At 34.6% G+C, this 27,901-nt stretch overlaps 3 protein-coding genes and 1 long non-coding RNA gene across 4 annotated transcripts in view; all 4 read left to right on the top strand.

The window, feature by feature from the left end:
- LOC127729452 (uncharacterized) overlaps window positions 1–27,901 on the top strand; it is a 140,395-nt gene that overhangs the window by 88,052 nt on the left and 24,442 nt on the right. The window lies entirely within an intron of this gene.
- LOC127729438 (tripartite motif-containing protein 42-like) lies at window positions 1,346–3,614 on the top strand. The gene has a single exon (XM_052237268.1). The coding sequence runs from the start codon at window positions 1,489–1,491 to the stop codon at window positions 3,466–3,468; it is 1,980 nt and encodes a 659-aa protein (XP_052093228.1). The 5' UTR covers window positions 1,346–1,488; the 3' UTR covers window positions 3,469–3,614.
- Window positions 4,772–6,490, top strand: LOC127729442 (E3 ubiquitin-protein ligase TRIM33-like). The gene has a single exon (XM_052237272.1). It carries the CDS (start codon window positions 5,009–5,011, stop codon window positions 6,362–6,364), a length of 1,356 nt encoding a protein of 451 aa, XP_052093232.1. The 5' UTR covers window positions 4,772–5,008; the 3' UTR covers window positions 6,365–6,490.
- LOC127729441 (E3 ubiquitin-protein ligase TRIM36-like) lies at window positions 14,612–16,417 on the top strand. The gene has a single exon (XM_052237271.1). The coding sequence runs from the start codon at window positions 14,679–14,681 to the stop codon at window positions 16,281–16,283; it is 1,605 nt and encodes a 534-aa protein (XP_052093231.1). The 5' UTR covers window positions 14,612–14,678; the 3' UTR covers window positions 16,284–16,417.

Below are 27,901 nucleotides of genomic sequence, written 5' to 3'. Positions count from 1 at the left end.
GTGACTTGGACGTCTTCCCCTTTAAATGATGTAGGTTCTTTATGTCCTTTGAACATATTGTACTTGGTGATTGACAGTAAAGGAAACCTTTATGTCGCCATCTGGATGTTGCTCAACAATGTGTATTGTTCTTTTGTATTCTACCAAAAATAACCGAAGGACAATTAGAGTAACGGTCCCTGAGCTTGCACGGTATGTGTTACCAGTGGATTAGAATCGCTTACAATTTCGGAGTACCTGAGTTTATTTTTAGTATTTTGTTGGGTTTTCTTAATGCTGAATCTTTAGTTTATTTATATATTTTTTTTTTAGAAATAAACAAATAAAAAATAATACAGTAGATTGATAAATTCGTTGTTTGAGGCATTCTCACATGAAAGTATGCTGTATGTTTAAAATGATTTTTTTACTGTGAGTAACTATGAAATATTCAACTAGACGATTTTTGTCTTTCTTTCATGAAACAGGAAAATACATTTACATTTAAGACCAGTATATATATAAATTAAATGTTGAAGGTTAGAGGGACTTGTAGTCACGATAGACCTTTTACAAGATTACTCACCTGACAAATTACCTTTTAATCATTTTGATGGTCTGTACAATAGATATAATATTACCAAGTCTTTCAAAATAGTTCATGCTATCTTCTCATCACAACATTAACTGTACTTTAAATTAAAAGATCCGAATGACAGATCAGCAATGCCATACTCCGTTAAGGTTCCATGTATAACTGTTGCATGGCAAAGGTTTGTTATATATCTTCCAGGCTTGGCTGCATTGGAGGGGGTCTGTATGTCAATTAAGTTTTATCGATTAGGCAAATTCAATTTTGACCGTTCAAATATTTGTATTATAATAAGAGAATGTAAAACAATGTGCAAGAGTGATTTGTATTATTTATCAAAATTTAAAAACTCTGAATAAAGAAAGTACAATCCGTCTTAGATCAATTTGATCTAATATTAGGGAACTTCAATATGAGACTACTTTCGGAGAATTTAAAAGTTTAGTGTGTCATTTTAATCACCACATGCAAAACGTGATAGAAACGTTGCAATTCAAAATAAAACTGCATCGGTTGGTAAAATGTATAAATACATATTTTCTTTAAATAAATAGTTAGTTTCATTAGTACATAGCCAGAAATATCAACTAGTTTTGTTATTTGTATTTAATACATCTCTAATACGAAACTGATTAAAAAAAAAAAAACTATTAACTTATTATGATAGTTGCTAACTCATCTGAAAGACTTCGTACCGTTCTGCATTTATATACTGGAACATCCTATACAGACCCTCAATAAAGGAGATGATATTGAATCAAAACGTATTCAAAATGAATAAGATGACGTAGATAAAACGGGAGCTGATTATTTAAACTATTGTTATTGTATATGTCCTAAATTACAACGAAGAATTTAACTTCATATAATGACTTTGGTAAAATACCAATTTGAATTTTGAACCTGGTATTTTCAAAATGGCAGCTGATGTGTCGAGACCAACCACTGTTTCTGTGAATGGATCGAAGTCAAAAGCAGGCCATGGAGTAGATTTAACAAAATGTCATCTTTGCACCAAGACGTATACGGCTCCGAAGCAACTGCCATGCCTACATTCATACTGTGAAGACTGTATCATTAAGAATCTTAAATCAGCTTTAGATACAGATTCTACGGCACAGCTGAAATGTCCTATCTGCATAGCTCCACTTCCAGACGCTCGTACTAAGGATGTCAACAGTCTAGTCAACAAACTTCCAACGGATCACTTTATATCGGCATTAATGGTGCAGGATGTGCTGAAAACAAAGGCTTGTAAAACATGCCAGATAAACAATAAAAAGACAGATGCTGTATCATGGTGTGCATATTGTGCAGAGGCCATGTGCGAGGAGCATGCTGTCCGCCATAATGCAATGACACCACGTGATACGCACAAAGTAAACGCAATTTCAGAAATTGAGAAAGACCCGTCATTAGTGTATCCACCAACTTTTTGCACCAAACAAAAACATGGACGTAAAAAATTGGAGAAATATTGCATGGACCATAAAAAACTTTGCTGTAGTGACTGTCGTTCTTTACACCATAGTGAATGTCGGATAGCAGACATTAAACATGCTGTAGATGCAATGAAAAATACATTCGGTGTCACGGCAGTCGACAAGATGAAATCGGAAGTAGCCAATATTATCAAGAATAGAGAGCAAAATATAACAGATCTAAACAATCAAAAGACCCAAAAAGAGGCCGCGATCAAGACTTTGCGAGACGTAATTAATCAGCATCTTGACAGCTTAGAGGTAACACTAAAGGAAGAGCTAAGCAAAGCACATGATGCAGAAATAGAAGATATGAATAAAGATATCAAAAGTTTCAAAGATAAAGACGCAACACTCGACCATTACAAAATACTTGCCGAAGCTGTTGGTAGATCGACCACTGATGCACAAGCTTATCATCAAGTAGAAAAACTTATTGAACAGGTCAAAATATTAGATGAACATGTTTACCATAAAAAATCAATGCTTTCCAAAAGTGAGCTGGATATCATTCCACTCGACGTGATTGGAAGTATCACCCAGCTTGCCGAGGTGAAAGTTAGGCAAACAAAACCAAAAATCGAAGGCAAAGAAGAAAGTAAGGTTAGTGTCCATACTGCTCATAGTACAATAATTGAGAGAGAAAGACGAAACAAGTTTTTAGCTTTGAAATTCCAATGCAGTTTCATTTCTGGCGGAATAAGTTTAAATTCCAACTTGTTCTTGGTTGACAACAGGGGAAAAGAACTTCGTTCCTATACAGAATACGGAAAAAGAGACACTACTTTGACATTTTCACTTCCGGGTAATCCTTTTGACGTAGCACTACTTCCCCAAAAGAAGAATCGTGATGTTGTTGCTATTACTTTTCCGAAGGACAATCAAATTCAACTTATTGAAATAGGAAACATTTCCTTAGAAAAGCAGTTAAAGCATTTCTATAAAACCACGGATAAAGGATATGGTCTGGCAAGTACAGGAACAAAGTTAATCGTGGCTTGTAAGTCAAAGCTAGACATATGGGATATCACCGAAGAGCATAAAATTATGCACGAAAAGTCAATACCTACTAAGGGAGATAAAGTAAAGTATGTTGCCGTTGCAGACGACAGTCGTATCTACTACACCGACTCATCCGAACGCGGAACTCTCAACTGTGTCAATATGGAAGGAGTCAATATTTTCCAATACTCACACAAACATCTCAAACTTCCTATGGGTGTTGCTATTGATTCAAAAGGTCATGTGTTTGTCTGTGGATTTCATTCAAACAATGTTCACCAAGTATCCCCCGAGGCAAACCTGTTAGAAATAATGACACCCGAGGATCCACATTTTCGGAAGCCAATTGCATTAATTCCGAATGCTGGAAAGATGTTCGTGTCATATGAAAATAATGCCATAACATTGCTATAACATTTCTAAGATGCGTAATCTTTTATCAATAAATAATTGATGTTGTTTGAAAATTTTAAATAGTTAGTTTTTATCGTTGTTTTTAACTTTAGGACATGTTTTGCTTGTTGGAAAAGATCCAAATAAAATTATGTACATTGGTTTTATTTAGGAATTGCTTCTTTTTATAATTTTATAGGTGTAAAAGTGTTGACAAATGCACATTTTAAATGAAGCGCGGAAGCATATGCAGTCAATGTTGTATTTTATTTAAGGAATGACTGTAATTGTTTTTCTGTCTATGAAGAAATAACATAAAAAAATGTGGTGCACACTGAATAACTTATTTAAAAGTGTGCACCACATTTTTGAGGTTATTTCGAAAAGACAGAACAAATATTACAGTCATTCCTTATAATTTAATTCTAAATTCCATTTTTAAGGAATAAATCATGAAAAAACATTGATAACGTCACGGTCACATGACAAAATTATTTCTATGAGCTGATAGACAAGAAACTTTCAGTCAGTCAGAAGACGTGTTACATCCAAAATCAAATTATTGAGAAATAACATTTGGAATGTCTCAATTGTTGTTTGTCAAAGTGATGGATACTAATGAAATGAATCATACATGTAAGGTAGTTACAGCATAAGGTAATTAATATAAACAAAGAGATAGGGTATGATTGCCAACATGACAACTTTACACCAAAGACCACAGGACAAGAAATAAAAACAACTACACTTCACAGAATATTCATAGTAATATACAGGAGTCCTATAGGAGACGGGCGGAAGACATCAAAGGAATATTCAAACCTATAAGATAAAGACATGCTGACAACGCCATGGCAAAGACAATAACAAAACGACGAAAAGACAAAACAACATAGAAAATAAAGACCGAACAACACGAATCCCATAAAAAACGTCCAATATCCATGTCAAATCCACCATTTAAACAGGACATAAAAACCAACAACTTGTACTATATCTAAAGTTTAGAAATTTATTATTTCATTCAGTCTGAGAGACGCTGACGAGAAACATAAAAAGAAATAGCCGTTTTAATATTATTTTCTTATATCGAAATGCATTACGTTTCTTAAACATAATTCCGAAATAGAAGAACTTTAATATATCCTTTATCAATTTTATTCACGCATCTCATATTTCAACAAATATTTCTTTCTTTAAAAATGAATGACGCGAGTAGGCTTGTTCGGAACAATTGAATACATCATGTTTAACGACACGGTCAATGCTTTAAACATAGGACAACATAACCTTTCTATACATTACTATGTATACACAGAAAGTTAACGTTTTCCATTGTGTTAGACTACTTGTCTATTGAAATGAAATGGGGCATCCAGTGCCTCTGACAAAGAACAATACATAAGTATTAACTAAAGAAATTAATATATTAAGATACTTTTTAAATCATTGGCGACAAAGTAATGTAACACTTTCACTTTAAAGCAGTGGAGTGATTTTACAACAGTACTGGCATTCAATAGTACGTTATCTGGCTGTTAAGATTTAAGTCATCAGAAAGATGTCTAATGCTAAGAAGAATGACGTTATCAAACAGAGTGAAAAGTTGCCCAAAACTACTAAATTGGAAAAAGGATCGGCTAAAACACAAGATCTGGGGAAAGGAAAGAAAAAAGATTCCAGAAAGAAATCGACTACATCTCAAGATGACAACATGGATCCTGCAGAGGTGAATGACCTTGTGGTATGTAACCTTTGTAAACAAGATATGTGTTCACCGAAGCATTTGCCCTGTCTGCATACGTTTTGTGAAACCTGTATTACGAAGCACATAAAACAAGAAAAGGCGCAATCGACTAACATGCACGTGGTATGCCCAACCTGTGAGTACCATATATCTGTACCAAGGGCTTCAGACGACACAAAAACCTTTGCTGAAGGTTTACCCGTCAGTACGTTAGTTTCGTCACTTCTAAGTAAGAAAGATTTACATCAGAAAAAATGTAAACGCTGCAAACAACATGGACGTGACACTAAGGCCGATAACTGGTGTGCGTATTGTGCGCAGACTCTCTGCGATGAACATTTAGAATACCACCTCTCGTTGACTAGCAACCGACATCCCGTCTTTGATGTCGATGAAGTCATTAAGAACCCGGATATTGGATTTGCATCTAAGAAGTGTAAATATCATGAAAAAGAGGACATGAAGTTATTTTGTAATGACCATTGGAACATTTGTTGTAATATATGCTCCAAACGACTCCATGGAATGTGCAACACTTGTCTGATCGAATACGACACGTCAACCATCAAAACTCACAGCGAAATTACTAACTTGAAACGAAAACTAGAATCCATATCGACACACACAGAGAAGATGAGACAGGACATTTTAAGCAATATCGAAACCATGAACAAGCAAGTGATTTTGGAAAAAGAAAACATCAAAGAGTTCCGTATTCAGATCAACAAACAATTAGATAATCTGGAACAACAACTGTGTAACGAGTTAGACAACATGCATAGTGAAAAATTGAAGGAACTAGAGCGCGAGGCTAATATAGTTGACATGAAACACCAAACTTCTTTGATGTATAAAACCATGCTTTCAGTTGTTCTAAAAGATGCTTCCAACATACAATCGCTTTCTAATTTGGCGGATATTCGACACAATGCGCATCGATTGGAAGATGAGTTAAGACTCGATAAATATAAACTTCAAAAGATTGCCATACAAGTTAGTCTTAGTCACGAGACTTTTAAAAACATTTTCAAGATCGGAGTAGTTGCGCCTAAATATTCTAGATTACGAAATTCCCAGTCACCATCACGTCAAATGAGCGTTTTGTCCAAAATGTCATCACCTCGAGCGGGTGTAAAGTTCAACATATCTCCACGAATATCACAGCAGTAGAATATTTGCACTTTAACATTGTGGTGTTACAAATATATTTTAACATTTTCTTTTCTTTAAAATTCTCAGTATGTTAATATTTGTAATACTAAATATGTATTAGCTATAAAACAATTATTAGACTTTTTTCTTTTCTTTTTATATATTTTTTCTGCAAAAAGAGAAAATGTATTTCAAGATACCAGTGGTAAAATAAAAATAAAATGAAAATGACACAACTATACAACATGCACACATGACTGACTAAAATAGTTAACGAATGTGGTATGATTTCCAATGGGACAAATATTTATTAATACCAAAAGAAAAAGATGTGAAAAATTAAAGGTCATACACATTACGGGTTTCCACAACTGGCAAAATCCATACCGCTACCCCCTCCCCCCTTAAAAAATATGGACAGTGGTGTACCAACACAACATAACAAACTGTAAAATTAGGATTTGACTTATCAAAATAAAAGACAAAAGACACAAAGTACCGATCTCTGAGTAGTCGCAGTTACTGAAAGCTAGTTCACAGCAATTCAAACTTACAAATCACAGCCATGTTCACTCGCACTAAAATGAGTACACATCCAACAGCTTTAGTGTAAAGAAGTCTGAGATAACCATGACCTTGAGCAATGCTTAAATTTTAGTATCAATAGGATGTAGGACCATGAATGTTTTAAAGCATTACATAAAGAATAAGAAGACGTGGTATGGCTGCCAATGAAACAACTATCTACCAAATGACGTAAATGAAGGCCTTTAGTATCAATAGGATGTAGGACCATGAATGTTTTAACGCATTACATAAAGAATAAGAAGACGTGGTATGGCTGCCAATGAAACAACTATCTACCAAATGACGTAAAGAGCATTTTGTTACATAGTAAAGCAAAAGTATACACTATAGTGATCATTTTGCATGTTCCCATGGTAATTCTCGCTACTTGAGTTCCTGGTTTACTGCTTATCAAACATCTTATTCATTTAGTAGTTATGAAATGGTTTCTTATTTGGTACTGAGGACACGGTCTTATACTTCATAGGGATCACCGATGTAAAAAAAATATTAAATCCCGGAAAACTCATTGAAATCTTCGCGGGGAAAAAAAAGCTCGAATAAAAAAGCATGAATAATTGTTTTGTATTCGTCACATATACTAATTTCCTAAATGAATACATAGGTTTAATGTCTAACAAATTTAGTAGTCACCACTGACTAAAGGGCATACTCCAGTGCTTAGCGTTCTTCTTGCTTTAATTATAATCCTTTAAAGCTGTTCATCGTATACAATTGTGTTGTACAAACGGTCTTCTCGATCTATTTCTCCTTATCCTGGTTTAGAAGAGGGTGCAGTCAGGATTCTTAGCATCGAAATAACCTTCACCGTAGTTACAGTTGACATCTTTCAGGATTTTTCTTTTACGCAAATTTACATGGCATAATATACTGGTCTCTTTATCTACAACCGTTTGCTTGCTCATCAAAAGTACACACAACTAGAAACTAGAACCCCAATCAAGACTTGATTAATTATCGACAATAAATTATCAATAAAATTGAGAATGGAAATGGGAAATATGTCAAAGAGACAACAACCCGACCAAAGAGCAGACAACAGCCGAAGGCCACCAATGGGTCTTCAACGTAGCGAGAAAATCCCGCACCCGGAGGTGGTCCTCAGCTGGCCCCTAAATAAAATTGTGTACTAGTTCAGTGAAAATGGACGTCACACTAAACTCCAAAACATATAAATGAACTAAAATTAAAAAAAAACATACAAGACTAACAAAGGCCAGAGGCTCCTGACTTGGGACAGGCGCAATAATGCGGCGGGGTTAAACATGTTTTGTGAGATCTCAACCCTCCCCCTATTATACCTCTAGCCAATGTGGAATAAAGAAACACATAGCAATACGCACAGTAAATATTCAGTTTAAAAGAAGTCCGAGTCCGATGTCAGAATAGGTAACAAATGAAATTTCAAACTAAGCAAAATGACAATGATACATTAATGAACAAAGGACTACTAGCATAGCATTATTTATTGTGTTTATTGTTAAGTCTACAGAGAGTCAGATTAAATTTCCCTTTATTACTAAAAAGCAGAAGAAATGTTTTTATGATATAATATGCAGTTTTTGACAGTCTAAGAGAATAACAAAAAATTCATCAGATGTTAAGAACGTGGTCTCTATGTGAAGAGCAATTCACTCGATGTAAATACGAAAAATGTACATGTATTTAACAATTGACTTATGCTGCATATAACATTTATAAATAAAAAACAATGAAATATAGTGATAATGCCAAAGAGACAACTATCCATAACAAGAGTGCATACGCTGAAATGTCTTGCCTGCTTTACTTATCATGAATGAAATTATATTGAAAGTGTGTAATATGAAGGTTTTACTACAAGTAACACATAACCTTAACAGTACCAAATATCAATGTAAATAAGGTCAAGGTCAAATGAACCCTGCCAAATAGATATATACACCTTGCGTCAATGCTTATAGTATCTGAGAAACAGACATAATTGTGAAAATTAAAAATTGACCAATGAACCATAAAAATAAGGTAAAGGTCAGATAAACCCTACCAAACAATATATACAAAATGCAATCATTCCATACACAAAATAAAGTTGACCTATTACTCATAGTATCTGATAAACGGACAAAACCTTGAAAAATGAACATTGGCCAATGAACCATGAAAATGAGGTCAATGTCAGATGAAACCTACCAGTCGGACATGTACACTTTACAATGATAATTCAATGCACTATCTATAGTGGGCCTATTGCTTACAATATCTGAGATACGGACCAATAAAAACTTAACCTTGATCACTGATCCATGAAATGAGGTGGACGTCAGGCGAACCCTGTCTGACAGACATGAAGCCATATATATATCAAATATAGGTATCATATAACTCACAATAAGTGAGTATTTCACATTACAAAAAAAATGTATTTTTATTCAAGAGGTCTCTGAACCATGATAATGAGGTCAGGAACAATGGACATATAACAGACGGAAACGTCGTTACACAAGGCATCTGCAAACCAGGTATGAAGCATATAGGTCTTCTACCTTCTGAAACATAAAGCTGTGTAAAAATAGTTTACGCCGCCACCGCCGCCGTCGCTGGATAATAATCCCTATGTCTCGCATTTTTCGAATTTTGTCATAGGCGAGACAAAAACTAAAGAACAAAATGATGTGAACAACTTTAGGTCATCGTAGGGCCGTTAATTAGCATTTATACGATTGTGTTCCAAATGGACGCAAACAAGCCTTATGGTTCTAACTGTTTTCTTTTTGTGGAACATATATTAATATGTTTCATAGATGACAACCAATATATCACAAGCGAATATCCTAGCTAGCGTACATGATGAAATGATTGTCATACGTTATATTGTCACCTGAAGTCTACTTCGTGAGTCTCATTACGGTTGTCACAAGTGGTGGTGGAGCAAGAACTGAAACACCAAAGTTTCAACCTTGCTATTTAGTTTGGTTAGTTTCATTGAATATTTAATTTTCTGTGTAATATTTTTTGTATGTTTTTTTTTTATATTTTCTTAATCTGTTCTATATGAGTTTGATTTTTGTCAGACATCTTAGTATAATTTATGGACTATAATTCAATACGAGCGTTAAAATGTACTCTAGCTTACTCTTTTTTTTAATTTCTTCATTGAAATATCAGGATTCCAATGTTGCTACCTTAATGCTGCTTCAGTTGTTTCATTTATCAAGATGCAAATGAACTCTATTTTTGCCTATTTATGCATGGTCTCTCTGATCTGATGATGTCCTACTGAAGGGATTATTCAGTGTAATATACCTGACTTAGGTTTGGGGGACTAGAGACAAGTATAATATAAATAAAACGAAGAGCTTTCAAATTATGATCCTTTTACTTTGGATTCAAACACAAAAAGAGGCTGAAACAAGTAATAATCACACCAATCACGGACAAGGCAATACAACAGTTCCGGAAAGTACGGATTCAACATACAGATATACAACATCCCCGCCCAAAAATGAAAAATTCCCATATTTTTCGAAAATGTTGAATTCGTACCCCAACAAAAATCAAGTTTTCATTTATATATGACAATACAACATACAAAATAACAGGCACCTTTAAGCTTCATCATCTTTTACTATTACTAGTTTTATATTTCTCATGTTCGTAGACATGTAAATAACTTCAACATACGTATGACCAAATGCTGGTTACTCTTTAACTTCAACATAAATAAGATGTAGCGAAATCTTATAAAGTATAGCATATCATCATTTTACTGAATTTTAGTGTGCTTGTTAAAAAGTGGTAGATATACAGTACGAGATTAGATTCAGTGGAGTCCCTGCTCCTGGCTAATGGTTAGATACACCTTATAATGAACAAAATTTATAGGTTACACTAAGAGAAAAAAAAAATCTACTATTGCGCCGACTTTCACGGTATACCATCCCTATCATACACACATGCTCTCGAGTAAATAAAACAATAAAGTGAAACAAATAAATTTCAGCAGAACAAGACTATCAACCAGAGTTATTTCTGAGTCATCTCTTGCACCACTAACACACAAATCAGATTTCTTTTCTTACTGTACACAGACAGATTTAAAAAATGTAATGCTCAGATTTCCATCCAATCAGTCATACATAACGTTCGTTATCATACCGAAACAAATCTTCATTAATATTTACTAACAAGTAAATTTAAGTATCTCCGTACTTCATTTCAAAACTTTAACTTCTACCTCTATGATTTTTCAAAATATTTCACATGTTGAGGTATACAAAAAAAAACTAACCATTAGAAACTCAACTACTTAAAAATACAACAAGAAATCCTATAATATAGCTGTCCTATCTAGTCTAATCAACATATGTACATGTGGACCAACAAAAAAAAATCATTAACATAGTGAACTTTGACGGTATTTTCGCACTCAGTGTATTTCAGAAAATAATTAACTGTTCCGTTTAAATCTTTTAACAATTAAACAAATTAACTGTCTTAATGAGCCGAAACAGAAAGTTTTATAAAAATTGTAAAATGGAAGTTCTCAAAATGAAAATACTTTTCTCAAAACTTTATATACCGTAATATTCAAATTAGAAGAAAAAAAATAACAGTTCTGTGACAAAAAAAAACATCTTTGAACATATGTTTGCAATAAATGGTATGTACTAATCATAAAATTGTTAACACATAAATAAAATGTATCAATAAAATGTATCTTCAAAATGTATCTTCAAAACAGTTCAGGTAAATTTTTAACAGTAATCAAATAGTAAATCGTGTTTTGTAACTTTCGATATGTCCGATATGCGTGAGATAAATCTCACAGCAAAATGTTTCATATACATGCAGCCTTTTTATTGCGATGTCATGAGATAAATCTCACAGACATAAATCTATGGTATAACTGGAGGTGGTCTTGACTTTAATAAGGCACGCGCCTTCGGTCCTAACTGATTTTCATCGATCCAGATAGCGTTCTGTGCCGGTTCCCCAATTAAATGTGCAAGGTAACGAATATTTCCATCGTGATTTTTCTTTGCTAAAAATCTTTTCACTTTCAATAATGTCCCGTCTGACGCAGAACTTGTATCGGTGCCTGATAAAGTAACGAAACTGTCATCTCTAAAGCGAACAGGTTTTTGTCTCTGTCTTGTTGATCGCCGTAGATTTGGCACTTCTGGAGCTTCGTCGGTGTTTGTGCTAGATTTGTCAGTTGTTGAATTATCACGACTTGTTGACGCTGTATCCACGGTGTCTTGTTTGCTTATGACACGATCTATAAAATATTCACATGGATTTGGTACGCGAATATAAGCTGGCTTTAAACGGTTAATGTGAACTGGTTGTGGAATAACTTTGTTTGTTTTGGGTTCCATTAACGAATAAAGATGAGGACTGTCTATGCGATGAATAATATACGGCCCTGCTTGTTTAAGCTTAAACTTCTGACCAGCCCCTCTGGGATCTTTTCCAAGTACACATCGACGGCCATTTTCTGTCCTCACGTAACGTGAGGAGTCAAAACACGTGTTTTCTACTGTTGACAATTATTTCAAGGCTTCATTTTAATGTTTCATATGTTCATCTTGTATATATCAGGTACCAATTGTTCGATTTTAGGGTTCTCCACCATGTAATATACCTGACTTAGGTTTGGGGGACTAGAGACAAGTATAATATAAATAAAACGAAGAGCTTTCAAATTATGATCCTTTTACTTTGGATTCAAACACAAAAAGAGGCTGATACAAGTAATAATCACACCAATCACGGACAAGGCAATACAACAGTTCCGGAAAGTACGGATTCAACATACAGATATACAACATCAGTAGAATTGTCGATTAAATAAATTATCCTAAATGTAAACCGGGAACAGCTTTATGAACACAACAATGTATTTAAATGGTCCTGTTTACTAATGATTCCAAGATTAAGCATCGAAATAAACTGATAAACGTACAAGGTATGAATTGCTGTACGCACAACACGTGGAGATAGCTTCATCGGGTGCCGAGACGCGAGGCTTCACAGGGTGCGTTCGAGACGCGCAACTTCAAATAGGTCATGAACAACATAAACGGATAATAAAAGAAGACAACCGAACATCGAAAGGAAATTCAATAATTACTATTTTTAAACAATATTTTGTATGTTTTGACGCTCATGTGCTCCAGCGAGGTAAGCAGTAAAGTCCAGCATCTCCTTTAAAACTCCTCGTGTTCATCGTGTTATATAGATATTATGCATATTTTGGTGATGAAGGTTCATTCATCAAGATACTGCCACTGGGGGGAAATTGAAGGATTGTGTAACAAGAGCCTGACTGAATGGCCTCTTGTCACTGAACTGTGTGATGTGCCTGATCACTCAACGAACGAATACTCTGAATGACAATGACAACTCTGGGTCTGAAAAACGCTTGAGACTCTGGAACCCGCGATGAATAATTCAAGAATTCAGCATGGAATACTTTAATTTCGGATGGACTGTGTTCAGTGTAAAGTCCCCGAGTCCAATCTTCTACATCAAAATTACAAAAAGTATTTATACAAAATTGAATTGACAAGTATAAACATATCAAATAACAACTAATCTGAGTGATATTGTTTACTGTCACAGATTATACTATTTTTAGAACTTGGAAGAATACATGTAAAGTAATAATCTGATTATGATGATTACAGTTATGAATTATGAATTAGGTAAACTGTCACTGTAGGTGACAGATTAAAACATGTCACTCCAGTGGCGGATCCAGAGGGGAGGCCCGCTGACTGACCTAAGGGGGGGCCCGCTCCAGTCATGCTTCAGTGATTCCCTATATAATCAACCAGGATCCGCCTATGCACTCAATGTCCAAACTGAGAATTTCAAATTACTAAGTAACAAATCAAAACATGTTGAGAAAAAGGTATGGATAAGAAATGTAAATATTAAGCTAAAGTAAATAAAATGAATAATTTAACACAATGAATTTAAGTCCAAAATGGCAGAACTGTAAATATTAAGCTAAAGTCCAAAATCATGAATATGAGAAGCGACTTTTAGTTTGGTCACAATATACTGTACACGAACTCATGTTTACTATGAGGTCTTTCCAGCCAATTTTGCTTCGATATATACTTCATGGTTTCTTTGTTTGTTGACGTATTGATTACAAAAGAAGATTTTGGCTTATTTATGCTGATTTATATTCATTTTACTACTCACAAAAATCGTGTCAATAAATTGCTCGAAAAACATAAGTTAGTGTACAGTATTTAGTTGCTTGAAATCGTATTAGATTTTTAACGGTTAAGTTTATTATCCGTAACATTGAAATGCAATAAAACTATATTTTCTGTCTTTGTCGATTTAACTTGCATTCAGACCTGTTTTGAAATAAAACAATTAAATACCTTTGTTCTAATTAATTACTGAAATGGAAAATAGTTTTGAAAATATTTTTGTTCTTGATAGTACCTTGTTTTTGACGACATATTACTAATGGATACTAAAGAGGGTCGTTAGAGGAAGTTAAAATTTGTTTTATTTTTTTTAAGAAGTATATCTACACGTTTCTGTCGACAAAATACATTATGTATAAATGCATTTTTGTCTTAAATTGAAATCAAATATAGTTGGTTTTTTTTCGGAAATTCAATTGAAGGGTCTTGTAATTACCTAAACAGTTCCTCATACCCATGATCTGCTCTTAAGATCCGGTAAATACTGTTTCTCTTTAACGGATATAAAATATTGTAATAAGCTATTAATAATGGCTGATGGAGAACAGCAAGATATTGTTCTTAATCATCAAGAAACAGTAGCAGATCATTTGGAAAACAATCTATATGAGCAAGTCACTGGTAGACAACAAGATGACGGAGCAGAGCTGCAACAGTTCAGAACATCCAGTCAAAATGCTGAATCCCGAAATACACAAGATCCACCAGAAAAAAATAGTGAAGAACCAAGTGAAACGAGAGATGATGGGAACACGGAACAAACGAGAAATCCTAGTGTAAACGAAAATGTAGAAGAATCAAAAGATTCAAAATTAAATGGTGATATAAATAGCAAGGATAATTCCCCTAGAACTGACGGAGAAAGAAGTGGCACATCATTATCACGTGCAACGACTGAAGTTTCGTTAGATCTTGAACTCAACGGACCATCTCATGACCAAAAAGAGGCTCAGTTCCTTCTAGTCAAATGTCCACTCTGTTCCGAGAATATGCGAATGCCAAAAATATTGCCATGTTTGCATTCTTTTTGTGAATCTTGCTTAGAAACATATGTAAAAAAATTGATTGACCGTTCGAAAACAACAACGATCACGTGTCCATTATGTCATGCTGTAGTTCTTGTATCAAGGAACAGAATTAATGCCCGGGAATATATAGAATCTCTGCCTACAAGTACGCTTATTTCAACGGTTCTTAGCAAAAAGGCAGCAAGGACTAGACTTTGTAATGTATGTAACAGTGATTTAAATAAAGCAGTGTCTTGGTGTGGTTACTGTGCACTTGCATTTTGTGAAGAGCATGTTCAATATCACAAACAATTAACTTCAATAAAACAGCGCCATCCAACGGTGAGCCTAGATGACATTAGTGGAAAATCAAACACTTTAATGTTCCCTTATCAAAAATGTCATTTTCACAAGAAAGAAGATCTGCATTTATTTTGTAAAGAGGAATGGACTCCGTGCTGCCATGTGTGCCGTAAGATGTTGCACAAGATATGCGACAATCAGAAAGGAAGTGTCGTACCACTTCCGATCGCTGCAGCTAAAGTAAAAGACAGTAAACATGCTAAAACTTTAAAGAAACGACTAGATGCGTTACGTGAAGAAGCAGAAGAAATTTCTGATGACCGAATAAAAAATCTTGATGAACTTGAGTTACAGCTGAGGTTAGGTCGTGAAAGTATTTCTACCATACGACAAAACATCAACGATCACCTTGACCAGCTTGAAGATGACCTTCATGACGAACTTACGGAGATTTACGAGCGCACACGAATAGATTTAGAAGAAGAACGAGATAAAGCGGAAATTAAACTAAGGACTGTTGTTCACTATCAAAACCTGATGGAAAACATAACCATACACTCGCCAGATACCCAAGCAATAACGGAAATGTCGCAGCTTAGGGACCAAACTAAAAATGTAGAAGGTGATATCCATACCTTCAAAAGAAAAGCCAAAACTTTTGAAATATCAATTACAACCTACGCAGAATACTTCAAACAAATTAATAAAATGGGATCGCTACAAAGACGGGAGATATCAGCATACAAACTAGCACCAGTACCACCACCCATCAGATCTAAAACCAACCTATTTAAGGGTACATCACTATCAAAATCGACTCTTTAATTCCTTGTTTCAGCTTGTGCAGCACTAATGAGCACCAGAATGCACTATATTTGCTCAAAACTGAAAATATTTGAATGCCTTACGAGATTTTTATTTAAATTATGTAGAAATATTCGGAAATTTTTATTATTTTATTTTTGTCTTAACCATTGATTATTGTTAAGCTTAGAGTCTTGGTCCAAAATACGTTAGGAATGCGTCGAACAGATAAAATTTTAGATGTGAAAACGAATTCGAAGCATCATTGTGCAGTGAAGTAATTGATTTCCATGATTTTTATTTCGGGATATAGATGGAAGAAAATGTTGTGAATACGAAATAAGACAACAATCCAACGACGTAAAACTATAAGACCTCTATCTTAATATGATCTAAATCGAAATTTCACGATTAGATTTTAAAAAGGCTATCGTCACCATATTCCCTATAGTAAAAAGAGTGAAAGTTCACGTAAGCCAAACACTGCCTTTTACATTGCTCTGCCGTCAGGAGCCGTCAGAGCTATATCGGGCTAGCGCTGACGAGGCTCCTGATTTACGACAAATTATTGTTGGTATAGATAAAAAAGATGTGGTATGATTGCCAAAGAGACAACTCTTCACAAGAGACCAAATGACACAGAAATTAACAACTATAGGTTACCGCAAAGCCTATACCGCATAGTCAGCTATAAAACCCCCCGAAACGACAAATGTAAAACAATTCAAACGAGAAAACTAGCGGACTAATTTATGTACAAAAAAAATGAACGAAAAACAAATAAGTAATACAGTGTCTCTTATCTCTACGTATACATTTTTATTAACAACATGCTAATTTTTCAGTTACATATTTTTTTTTACCAAAACGCCCAATTATTTGTAATTATACTTTTTAAGACTTTCCCAATATTGCTGTATTAAATCTTGTCCATACTTTCCCTATGAAAGATCAAGAAAGATTATTCCTGGCAATCATTAAATATTTATCTAAAAGTATGATTGCCAATGAGATAACTATCCATAAAGACCCAAGGACAAAGATACGAAAATTAATAGAATCACCGTATGGCTTTCAACAATGAGCAAAACCCATACTGTATTTTAAGCTATTGAAAGTCACCAGTTTGACCCAGTCTGGTCCAGTGTGAAGAGTTCAAAAGAGAGAAACAGCGGCCTGATTTATATATAAAAAAATAGCAAAAACAAGTATTACCGATCATTATAGAATTATAATGGTAAAGGTCATGTAGAAAATGTCAGACTAAGAAAACATGTTTTTATTTCGTTGTTTCACCGTTTATTCATGATAAAAAAGAAAACAGATACGTATGAAACAACTCCCGTGTGTAAATATGTTTCTAGAATAATCTTCTTCAGGTACGCTCAAGGGCAAATGTTCTGAAAGCAATATATATAAAATTTGTGTGTGTAAAACATTAGAACTCACTTAGGAGCTAACACAATAGGAGTAATAAAAAAAAATGTGAAAAACAGCCTTTTTGAGATCTTGTCATTAAATAATATTGACATATAAGCAAGAAAGAAAAAGAGCCTGATAAATGACAAAAGAACTCATTTCAACAAATGTACATCAACTGAATCATGTGAAAACTGCAATATCAAGTACATGAGTAATACATGCATTTTCACCTTGCCTACAATTTAGGTTCAGGAATATATCGAATCTCATGTTCAGTTTAATCGCTACTATGTTTGAAAACGTGCACAAGATATTTTGATATAAAATGAATAGCGATTCCAAAATATTAATTCAAGGATACACCATATTCTACTTTCTATAACTTCTTGAAAATGCAGAAACTTTTGGATGCTATCGAATTAGCATTTACCCCACACCTGTAATTCATATCAAGTGATATTTTATATATTTATAAAAAAAATGATGAACTGCTAATGTAACGGTATAAAAGGTATTAACCTTAGTTATAAATATTTATTTCCAATGCATTTCATCGTTACTTGAAACGAGGTATAATTAATCCTTTTGTAATTTTCAAATATTGAATAACATCAAATACCTTAAGTTAATTTAAAATATATTTTGTGATATTATATGTCAGTTTAGTTCATGTCTGGTATAGAAAAGGTTTACTGTTTTAAACACCAACCGTTTACTAAATTACTAAGGACTATGTAGATAACATTTAAACGATTCGTCAAGTTACAATGGAGACATACTTAAAGTCAAATAACCATTAATACGAATAGACCTTTATCGTTCATCAATATTTCTGTAAACCTAAATGGCAGAATGCATCATTACCATTGGTTACGTCCAACATGGCGTCTAAGAAGCCGAAAGACGAACCTCCAAAAGAAGAACCTGTAAATATTGTGGCTGAGGAGCCGGTCATTACTGATACAGAAGCAGATAATAAATCGAAAGTGGTGGATATTCTACTCTGCATCCTTTGCGACAAACAAGTCCGTGTACCGAAGTGTCTTCCTTGTTTACATTCGTTTTGTGAACCATGTTTGACAAAATATGTGGAGAAAATTATCAAGGATTCCCCGGGGAAAATAGAAATACATTGTCCAGAATGCAAAATGATGGTGTTCCAAACATTAGGCAAACTAAACGCTAAATCGTACGCAGAAAACTTACCGATAGGTACCGTTTGTTCCACTCTGTTATGTGAACCAGCCATTGAACAAAAGGTTTGTCATTTTAATGATGGTTGCACAAGGGAGGCTGTGAAGTGGTGTGGATATTGTGCAAATGCGTTGTGCTTGGATCATATGGATTTGCATCGTCAGCTCACCACAATGAAAATCTACCACCCTACAACAGATCTACAAGATGCCACAAAGCTGAGATTCCCTTACCAAAAGTGCGTTCATCATCCAAAAGAGGACATGGCGTTCTTTTGTCCTCGTGACTGGACAACAACGTGCAACATTTGTGGGAAAATACAACACAGAACCTGCTTTTTCCTTAATAAAGGAGTGCTACAGATATCAGAAGTTGCACCGGAAATTAAAGGAAGTCATACTACAAAGGAATTAGATCCGAAACTAGACTTTCTTGAAAGTGAATCTCAAGAGCTTTCAGATGATAGAAAACACAATTTGCAAAGGTTGGACGAACAACTTCAAACTGGAAAAGATAACATTATAATTTTCCGAAAAGTTATGGACGAATACCTGGACCAGATAGAACAAAACTTAAACGAGGAATTAGACTTAAAATATGAAAAGGTTAAAAGCGATTTAGAAAAAGAGAAAATGATCATTGATACAAGACTACGGACAGTAAAATATTATAAACTAATGTTAGAGGCTATCCATTCAAAATCAACTAGCCTCCAATCCGTTACAGAATTAGCTAAATTGAGAGAACAAACAGAAAATATTAATTGTGATATACAGCAGAGAAAGAGAACCTTGAAACGTACGAACTTATCTGTTCAACCGGTACATGATTTGGAAAAGGCACTGCCAAAAATGGGTTCCGTCCATATTAAAGAATTTGGTCGTCATCTAGGACACTGGACACTCAGAAGGTCGAAAAGTACTCTTTATAATTAGATATATGTTGCTATATGCTTTAAATATTTACTGCCATATAATTTAAAGTTAATACAACTGCCATTGTTAAGGTTAATCAAAGAAAATTCAAGATAACCGATCCACCTTACAATGAAGTCTCGAGAATGAAGTCCGAAGAAGTCTTTATCAAATGGGACTTTTGATTGATCCAATTATTGTTGCAATGTAACAATGTTAATGATGCACTGCTTTTTTTAAATTTTTTTTTCCCATCTTATTTTTTTGAAAGATGCTGGTATTGGAATTGATTTAAATATCTTAATTATAATTTCATTTCAAACAAATCTTGTGGTGAAAAATAGCTTTTGATAGTTGCAGTTTAAAAATTGGTTTAAAATATAAAACTGTGCGACTCATTTTAGTTTTTATTGGTTGATGTGCTTTTAACTGATGTGGTTTTTTTTAAGAAAAAAAGATTAAATAGTAATGTTTTCCTTATTATTACACGAAAGTCTTTATTATATTTATTCCTTATAAAACTAAGAAGATGGTGTAAGATTGCAAATGAAACAATTATCCACCAGAGTTCAAATGACGTGGATATAAGCACCATACGACCTTTAAAAATGAGAAAAACCCACAGTATAGACAGCTATAATAGGCACCGACATGAAAAATTTGAAACAATTCAAAAGAGAAAATTCACGGCAAAATTTATAAAAGAGAAAAGATACCAAAGGACCATTCTAACTCATACGTTGAAAATAAACTGACAATGCCATGGCAAAAAAAAAAGGAACAAAAGACAAACAAAACTACACCAAACACAACACAGAAAATTAAAGACTGAGCAACACGAACGCCACAAAAATCTGGGGTGATCTCAGGTGCTCTAGAAGGGTTAGAAAATCCTGCTCCACATGTGACACCCGTCATATGTTGCTAATATTAGTACCAACCCGGCGATAAGTCTAATTCGGTTGGTCACATTCGGGAAAGGCGGACGGGATTGTGGTTACGACGATTGGAATATATCCGTCGTCATCTGTGAAACAGATATTCCATAACGGTCAACCAACTCGTGATGGCGTCCGTAAAAATTTTCGAAAGGACGATTTCATCTTCACCACTTGGAACTATTGGTTCATAAGCTTCCTTGTAGCAACCCGCTACCAAGCAAATCATGATAGGAAACGCAAGCCCTGGAATATCGAATCAACTGGGAGATATATACTCCATATGCAGGCGCTGCTGGAATGTTGCTACATAGAAATGAAAAGTTCACAACTGGGAAGCTAACATCATCTCTTTTGTCGTAAAGGTTTGTTCTCAAACGACCCTCATTGTCAATTTCTAGATGTGTCAAAATTTGAGGCAAACTTAACTGTATCTGTTGTATCCTCTATTTCAAGTTAGATGGGATAGATGCGTTCAACATAATTTTTATAATAACCAAACTTTAGATTATTTAGTGAGAGGACATCATCTATATAGCGGAAAGTGAAACTGAAGGATAGTGCTAACTTCTTTTCACACTTCATAAGAAGCTTCTGTATGAAGTTAGCCTCATATGAGTAAAGGAACAAGTCGGTAAGAAGAGGAGCACATTTGGTTACCATGGGAATGCAGATTGTTTGTTGAAAAACACGTCCTCAAAACGTAACAAATATGTTGTCAATCAAGAAATCAAGTATCTTGATGCCAATTTCAGAGAATGTTTTGTTTGAATCAGAATGATTTTGTACGAAGTACAATTTATTCCTCCCTTATACAAGTAACTTGTATCTACGTTGGCCATTCTTTTATATGAAACAAAGCAATAGAGTTGGTGTGACTCAGACATAACCTATATCATATACATCGTTGAAGCCCCTTTTTCGTAAGATATGTAGTTCGTGTGCGTAAGACGAAGTACACAGAAACGTCGTTGAACCCCTTCTTACCAAATGAAGCAAACATTTAATAAAAACTAAGATATGGAGTGCAACGCCTCAGACGAAGTACATAGAAACATCGTTGAATCCCTTCTTTCCAAATGAGGCAAAAATTTGATAAAAAACTAAGATATGGAGTGCATGTGCCTCAGAGGAAGTACACATAAACGTCGTTGAATCGCTTCTACACAAATAAAGCAAACATTAAATGAAAACTAAGATATGGAGTTCAGGTGCCTAAGACGAAGTAAACAGCAACATCGTTGAAGCCCTCCCCAATCAATCATTATAAATAAAAACTAAGATACGGAGTTGATGTGCCTCAGACGAAATACTCAGAAACACCGTAATAGCCCTTCAAGCAAATGACAAGATGAAAGGCATCAGTACAAGCTATGTTCTTTGTGTATATGATAAAATATAATTTGTTCAACGTCCAGGGGATATTTCATACATCTTCAGAACGTCTAGGTTTCAATATTGACTGCTGTACCCCTATTTTTGACATTTTTTCCTATTATGTCTGGGTTTTTTTCGTTCAGACATTGTTATCAATATAATGAAATTTTATGCGACTGTCAGTGAGAGGTTTAGCTTAGTTGTACAAGCTGTTGTGATTATGAAAATAAAGAGATAATAGATGTACTGACAATCCATGTACACACTGACAATTCGTGTACACACTGACAATCCATGTTTACGCTGACAATCCATGTACACGCTGACAATCCATGTAACCGCTGACAAACCATTTACACGCTGACAAACCATGTACACACTGACAATCCATGTACACATTGACAAACCATGTACACACTGACAATCCATGTATACACTGACAATCCATGTACATACTGACAATCCATGTACATGCTGACAATCCATGTACACACTGACAATCCATGTAAACACTGACAATCCATGTACACACTGACAATCCATGTACACAATGACAATCCATGTATACACTGATAATCCATGACATTTTTGTACACACTGACAATCCATGTACACACTAGCAATCCATTTATACACTGGCAATCCATGTATAGTTTAATAGAGGTCTGGAGCTGGCATGTCAGTAACTGCTAGTAGTCTGTTGTTATTTATGTATTACTAGTATTGTCATTTTGTTTATTTTCTTTTGTTTCCTATTCTGACATCGGACTCGGACTTCTCTTATACTGAGTTTTACTGTGCGTACTGTTGTGCGGTTTTTTCTACATTGGCTAGAGGTATAGGGGGAGGGTTGAGATCTCACAAAACATGTTTAACCCCGCCGCATTTTTGCGCCTGTCCCAAGTCAGGAGCCTCTGGCCTTTGTTAGTCTTGTATCATTTTTAATTTTAGTTTCCTGTGTATAATTTGGAGTTTAGTATGACGTCCATTATCACTGAACTAGTATACATATTTGTTTAGGGGCCAGCTGAAGGACGCCTCCGGGTGCGGGAGTTTCTCGCTGCATTGAAGACCCATTGGTGGCCTTCGGCTGTTGTCTGCTCTATGGTCGGGTTGTTGTCTCTTTTGACACATTCCCCATTTCCATTCTCAATTTTATACACTGACAATCCATGTACACACTGACAATCCATGTATACACTGACAATCCATGTACACACTGGCAATCCATGTACACACTGACAATTCATGTATACACTGACGACTTGGAGAACGACAATTGTGAACGAAACATGCAGTTGTTGTTTCCCACCATTATTTTGACTATACTTATTGGCGCTTTTTTTCCTGTGAAAAAAAATATACCTTCTAACTGATTGACGTCATGTTTTCAACACACTCGTAACTTTCTAAGCAAACGAGCAATGAACACATATAGCTTTGAAGCTAATAAAAGAAATAAGTGCAAAACTGAGCTTTCCACAACAGATAAGATTTTACGTGTAAGTTCATTTCGTTTAAAAATCGACTTTAACTTGGCACACTTTTCAACATCAAAAGCACAAGATTATCACTACATCTTTTACAGGAACAGTAGCTATCTATATGTCAGTGACGAAGCTGGTATGCTGGATCGTCCACATCGTCGTCGTAACATAACTGTTACAATTTTACCCCGTGCTTTTATAGAATTAGGGTCCACTTTCATTCGTACCTAGCTTCGCCGCTAATTGTTCAGCACAAAGTATTACAAGCACTTAAAAGCCAAATGAATAGATCTGAAATGTGTATGAATTAAGAAAATGACTCGAAAACGCTAATTGTTCAACACAAATTATTACAAACACTTAAACTCCAAATGAATCGATCTGAAATATTTACGAATTAAAGAAAATTACTCGGAAATGCTACTTGTCAAGCACAAAGTATTACAAGCACTTAAACTCCGTTGAATAGATCTGAAATGTGTATGAATTAACAAAATGACTCGGAAACGCTAATTGTCCAGCTCAAAGTATTACAAGCACTTAAACTCCGAATAAATATATAGATCTGATACATGTATGAATTAAGAAAATGACTCAGTGACAAATATCGCACTTGAATATGCGAGAAAAGTTAATAGCCAAATCCAGGGAGTTGGAACATTAGTTTCTAAATAATTTCTAAATTCATCAACGTAGAAAGGTATTTTATAAATCATGTCATTACCAAAGAAATGACTGCGGAGTTGATGATTACCTCAGGGACGACTAGCAGTCCGCCATGCAGAAGCTGTATCTACCAGTGCTATAGAAAATAAAATGACACTTTATGAATCTGATGCACCCGAAACGCTTAATGCATCCTGCATAACTAAACGTACTTGTCCTCCTTTGCATGTCGTCTGTCGCAACAGAAGGGTAAACAGCTATTTCTAGAGATCGTTATATATCTTTACAAAATTACGAAATATAGAAGACAAGTAATTTAAAGTTTGATGCACTATATACGTCAACGGTGCTGGAAATCAGTTCCAAATATAGGAATTAAAAATTAAAAGAATAGATAAATGTGAATTCTATACACAATATACATAAAACCAGAGAGCGCGATCGATCGAAAGGAAGTAACCGCTGTATTCCAAATCCTACCACATATTACCAATTCTACAGTACGGGATAGATGTCTAAATCTGATGAACGGGTGTCATATATATAAAGAACCAAGTTGGCAAATAACGATTCAAAACTAAAGTGTCTTGTGGTTTAGTAGATAGAAAATAGAATGGCCAAGTTAGGCTTTGTCTTTTTTCCAGGCCATTATATAACAATATGCTACCTCAAGCATGTGCTTCGATGCATAGAAAAGTTACTTGGTGCGAGTTTTGTGTCTTTTATATTGCTATCACATATTAACTTGCACGCGAAAAAATATACCGTTAAATATTCACTTTGATTACAAAAAATAATTGGATTCCAAACGTTCAGAGGAAAATATTACAGGCAAAGTCGAGCCACGTTATTCTGCTCTTACTCTAAATTTTCACGTGCTTGGCGGAGAAGTACCAAATACCAATTTAAAAGTCGTTGGTGTGACACAGCTGGGAATCAAATCCACGATCTCTGCACCCGAGGAGATCACGCTAAAATGGAAAATTAACCATATGTTTCAATCTTTAATGTAAAACTGCATGAACCATGCACCATAAAAAAGACATATCAGATTTATTCATCAAATGAAAGGTTTTTGGTGCTTACATAATATCGCTGATTTTCTCATTAGTCACAATAAGATTTATATACAAATATAATAAGGTGCTTTGAACACCACACATCATAATTTTGAACTATTTTGTACTTAGTTAACTTAATGTCTGGTCAAGATCAAAATTCACATAATTTTGATCGTACCATTAAATGTAAGAAATACACATATTGATAATCATATATGTAAAGAAACAAAGAAGTAAAAGAAAATAAAATTTAAAAAGAAGGTATCAATGTTTTAACAATATCGAAATATTAAATTCCACTTGCTCATATCACTCATGGGCAACGAACTAATTCAATATTTGTATTTGTTACTCTTAATATGGATCAGTAATTTCAGTACGGCAAAAGTTTTGTCTACGTAGATATCAGTAATGCTGACACATTGTTGATATATCAATAAACAAAAAGGGAAGATTTTGAGGACAGAATTACAGCAAATTTGCTTCAAAATAGGTGGGCAGCAAGATAAGATGTCGAGCTCAATCTTCACAACGTCAAAAGGACCACATCTGAAGAAGAGGCAACATTCGTCTGCTTCTGTCCAAAGCAGGAAGTCCGAGACGCCATTCGAGTCTATTCTCAATCTTACAACATGCCATTTATGCAAGAAGGACATGTGTTGTCCTAAACATTTACCGTGCATTCATTCGTTCTGTGAAGCTTGTATAGAGTTCTATGTTCAACAAATAAAGGATACAAAATCTTCTTCGCACGTTTCATGTCCGGTTTGCGAAATGCCTGCCGCAACTGTTTCGAATATGTCTGCTAAAGAATTTGCTGAGAATCTTCCAACTAGTACACTAATTTCTACATTAATGAGTAGAAAATGTGCGTCTTCGCCATCTTGTAATCGTTGTAAGGAACGTGGGAGGGAAGCAAAGGCTTCTTCATGGTGTGGCTACTGTGCCCAGGCGCTGTGTGATGAACATGCCGACTATCATAAAGATTTAACAACAACTAAACTCCGACATCCGGTTGTCAGACTTAAAGAGATGCTAACTCCTGGAAATTTTGAGTTCGTTCGCAAATGTAAATACCATCATAATGAAGAAATGACTCATTTCTGCAAAGAGGAATGGACGCCATGTTGTCCAATTTGTGCAAAGGTCATGCATAAAGGTTGCACTGTAGTACTTTTACATCAGGTTGCTATCAATATAAAAATGGACCCTAGTACTATGAGACTGCGCAAAGCTGTAGACACTTTAGAAACTGAAACGGAGAAACTATTTCAAGGACGTATGCAAAATAAGAAGAAACTGGATGAACAATTGAAATTGGAACAGGGAAGACTTCGAGAATTTAGAGAAAAGATCAATACCCATTTAGATGAATTGGAAGATAATTTGGCCACAGAACTCGATGCATTCCATACACAAAAACAAACAGAACTCGAAAAGGAAGCAAAGGCATTCAAAACAAAGAATAACACATTGAATTTCTATAAAATGCTCTTGGACAGCATCCAAGAAAATTCTGGTAATACTCAGGCAGTGCAAGAACTAGCAGCCATTCGTATACAGACAAAGGCCATGGAGGACGAGATCAAAATGGTGTCGACTAGATTAAAATCGATTGACATAACTGTTGAATATCCGTATGATCTAGTGAAAACTACAACTCGCCTGGGATCAATTCAGCAAAAAGTTGCACACATTGGACGCGTTGGAACACCAAAATCTACAGCAAGGTCAACACCAAGATCATTTAAAAGTTAACTGAATAAATTTTTAGATAGAACTTTATTCTGTATGGTATAAGAATTGCATGTATAGTTTACAAAAACGTTTATGATAAATGATTACTAATTTTCTGATTTATTTGAACAACAGTAATTAAACAACACTCTTTCATCTTGGCATGCTGTTTTTTTTAACTATGAAGTATGAAGTTTGAAATGTCCCCATTCTTTTGAAAGATTTTGCTGAAAAGATTACCAAGTTTCCCAGTCTAGAATAAGAGGCTCCTAAGAGCCTGAATCCTCACCTGGTAAATTAAGAATATGCCATTTTGAAAATATTTGTTTGATCTATTACAATCAGTTATGTTTTTTATTTTAAATTTTTTTGTGGCATTTCTGTAGGTCTTGTAATGATGGTCATATTTTACTGTTTACAGTTTATTTCTATCTATTAAAGTTTTTGAAATACAAAAAGTAATTTAATGGCAATAAATCTTTAGGGTCAGGATTAGGGTTACAACTAGCGTGATAATTTGGCATGTTGTCTTTCTTGCAGATCTAATTGTGCTGGTCTTTTTCGCTTTAATTAAATTTTTCTCTAACCCCAGACCTATATTTCGACAAAAAAGCAAAAATGGATAAAAATCATCATTGAAATAACTTCTATAAGGAGTCAGTTGACAATTTTGGACAGGATGACTGATTTGTAGTTCCTAATGTGCTGAACAATTTTGCTTTATACTGTTGTTTGCCATCAATCTTTGTTTTAGCAAATAAATCCAGAAAATGGGTAAAAATGGTAATTCAGGGGCAATAACTCATTAAAGGTGTCAAATGACAATTTCGGTAATGCTGATTA

The sequence above is a fragment of the Mytilus californianus genome, unplaced genomic scaffold, assembly GCF_021869535.1.
Source record: "Mytilus californianus isolate M0D057914Y unplaced genomic scaffold, xbMytCali1.0.p SCAF_2, whole genome shotgun sequence".
Lineage (NCBI taxonomy): Eukaryota > Metazoa > Mollusca > Bivalvia > Mytilida > Mytilidae > Mytilus > Mytilus californianus.
Note: the sequence above shows the minus strand (reverse complement) of the source record. Positions and strands in the feature narration are given on the sequence as shown.

Excerpts from the sequence above, each read along its gene's own strand:
- LOC127729438 (XM_052237268.1), top strand. The coding sequence starts at position 1,489 with ATGGCAGCTGATGTGTCGAGACCAACCACTGTTTCTGTGAATGGATCG.
- LOC127729442 (XM_052237272.1), top strand. The coding sequence starts at position 5,009 with ATGTCTAATGCTAAGAAGAATGACGTTATCAAACAGAGTGAAAAGTTG.
- LOC127729441 (XM_052237271.1), top strand. The coding sequence starts at position 14,679 with ATGGCTGATGGAGAACAGCAAGATATTGTTCTTAATCATCAAGAAACA.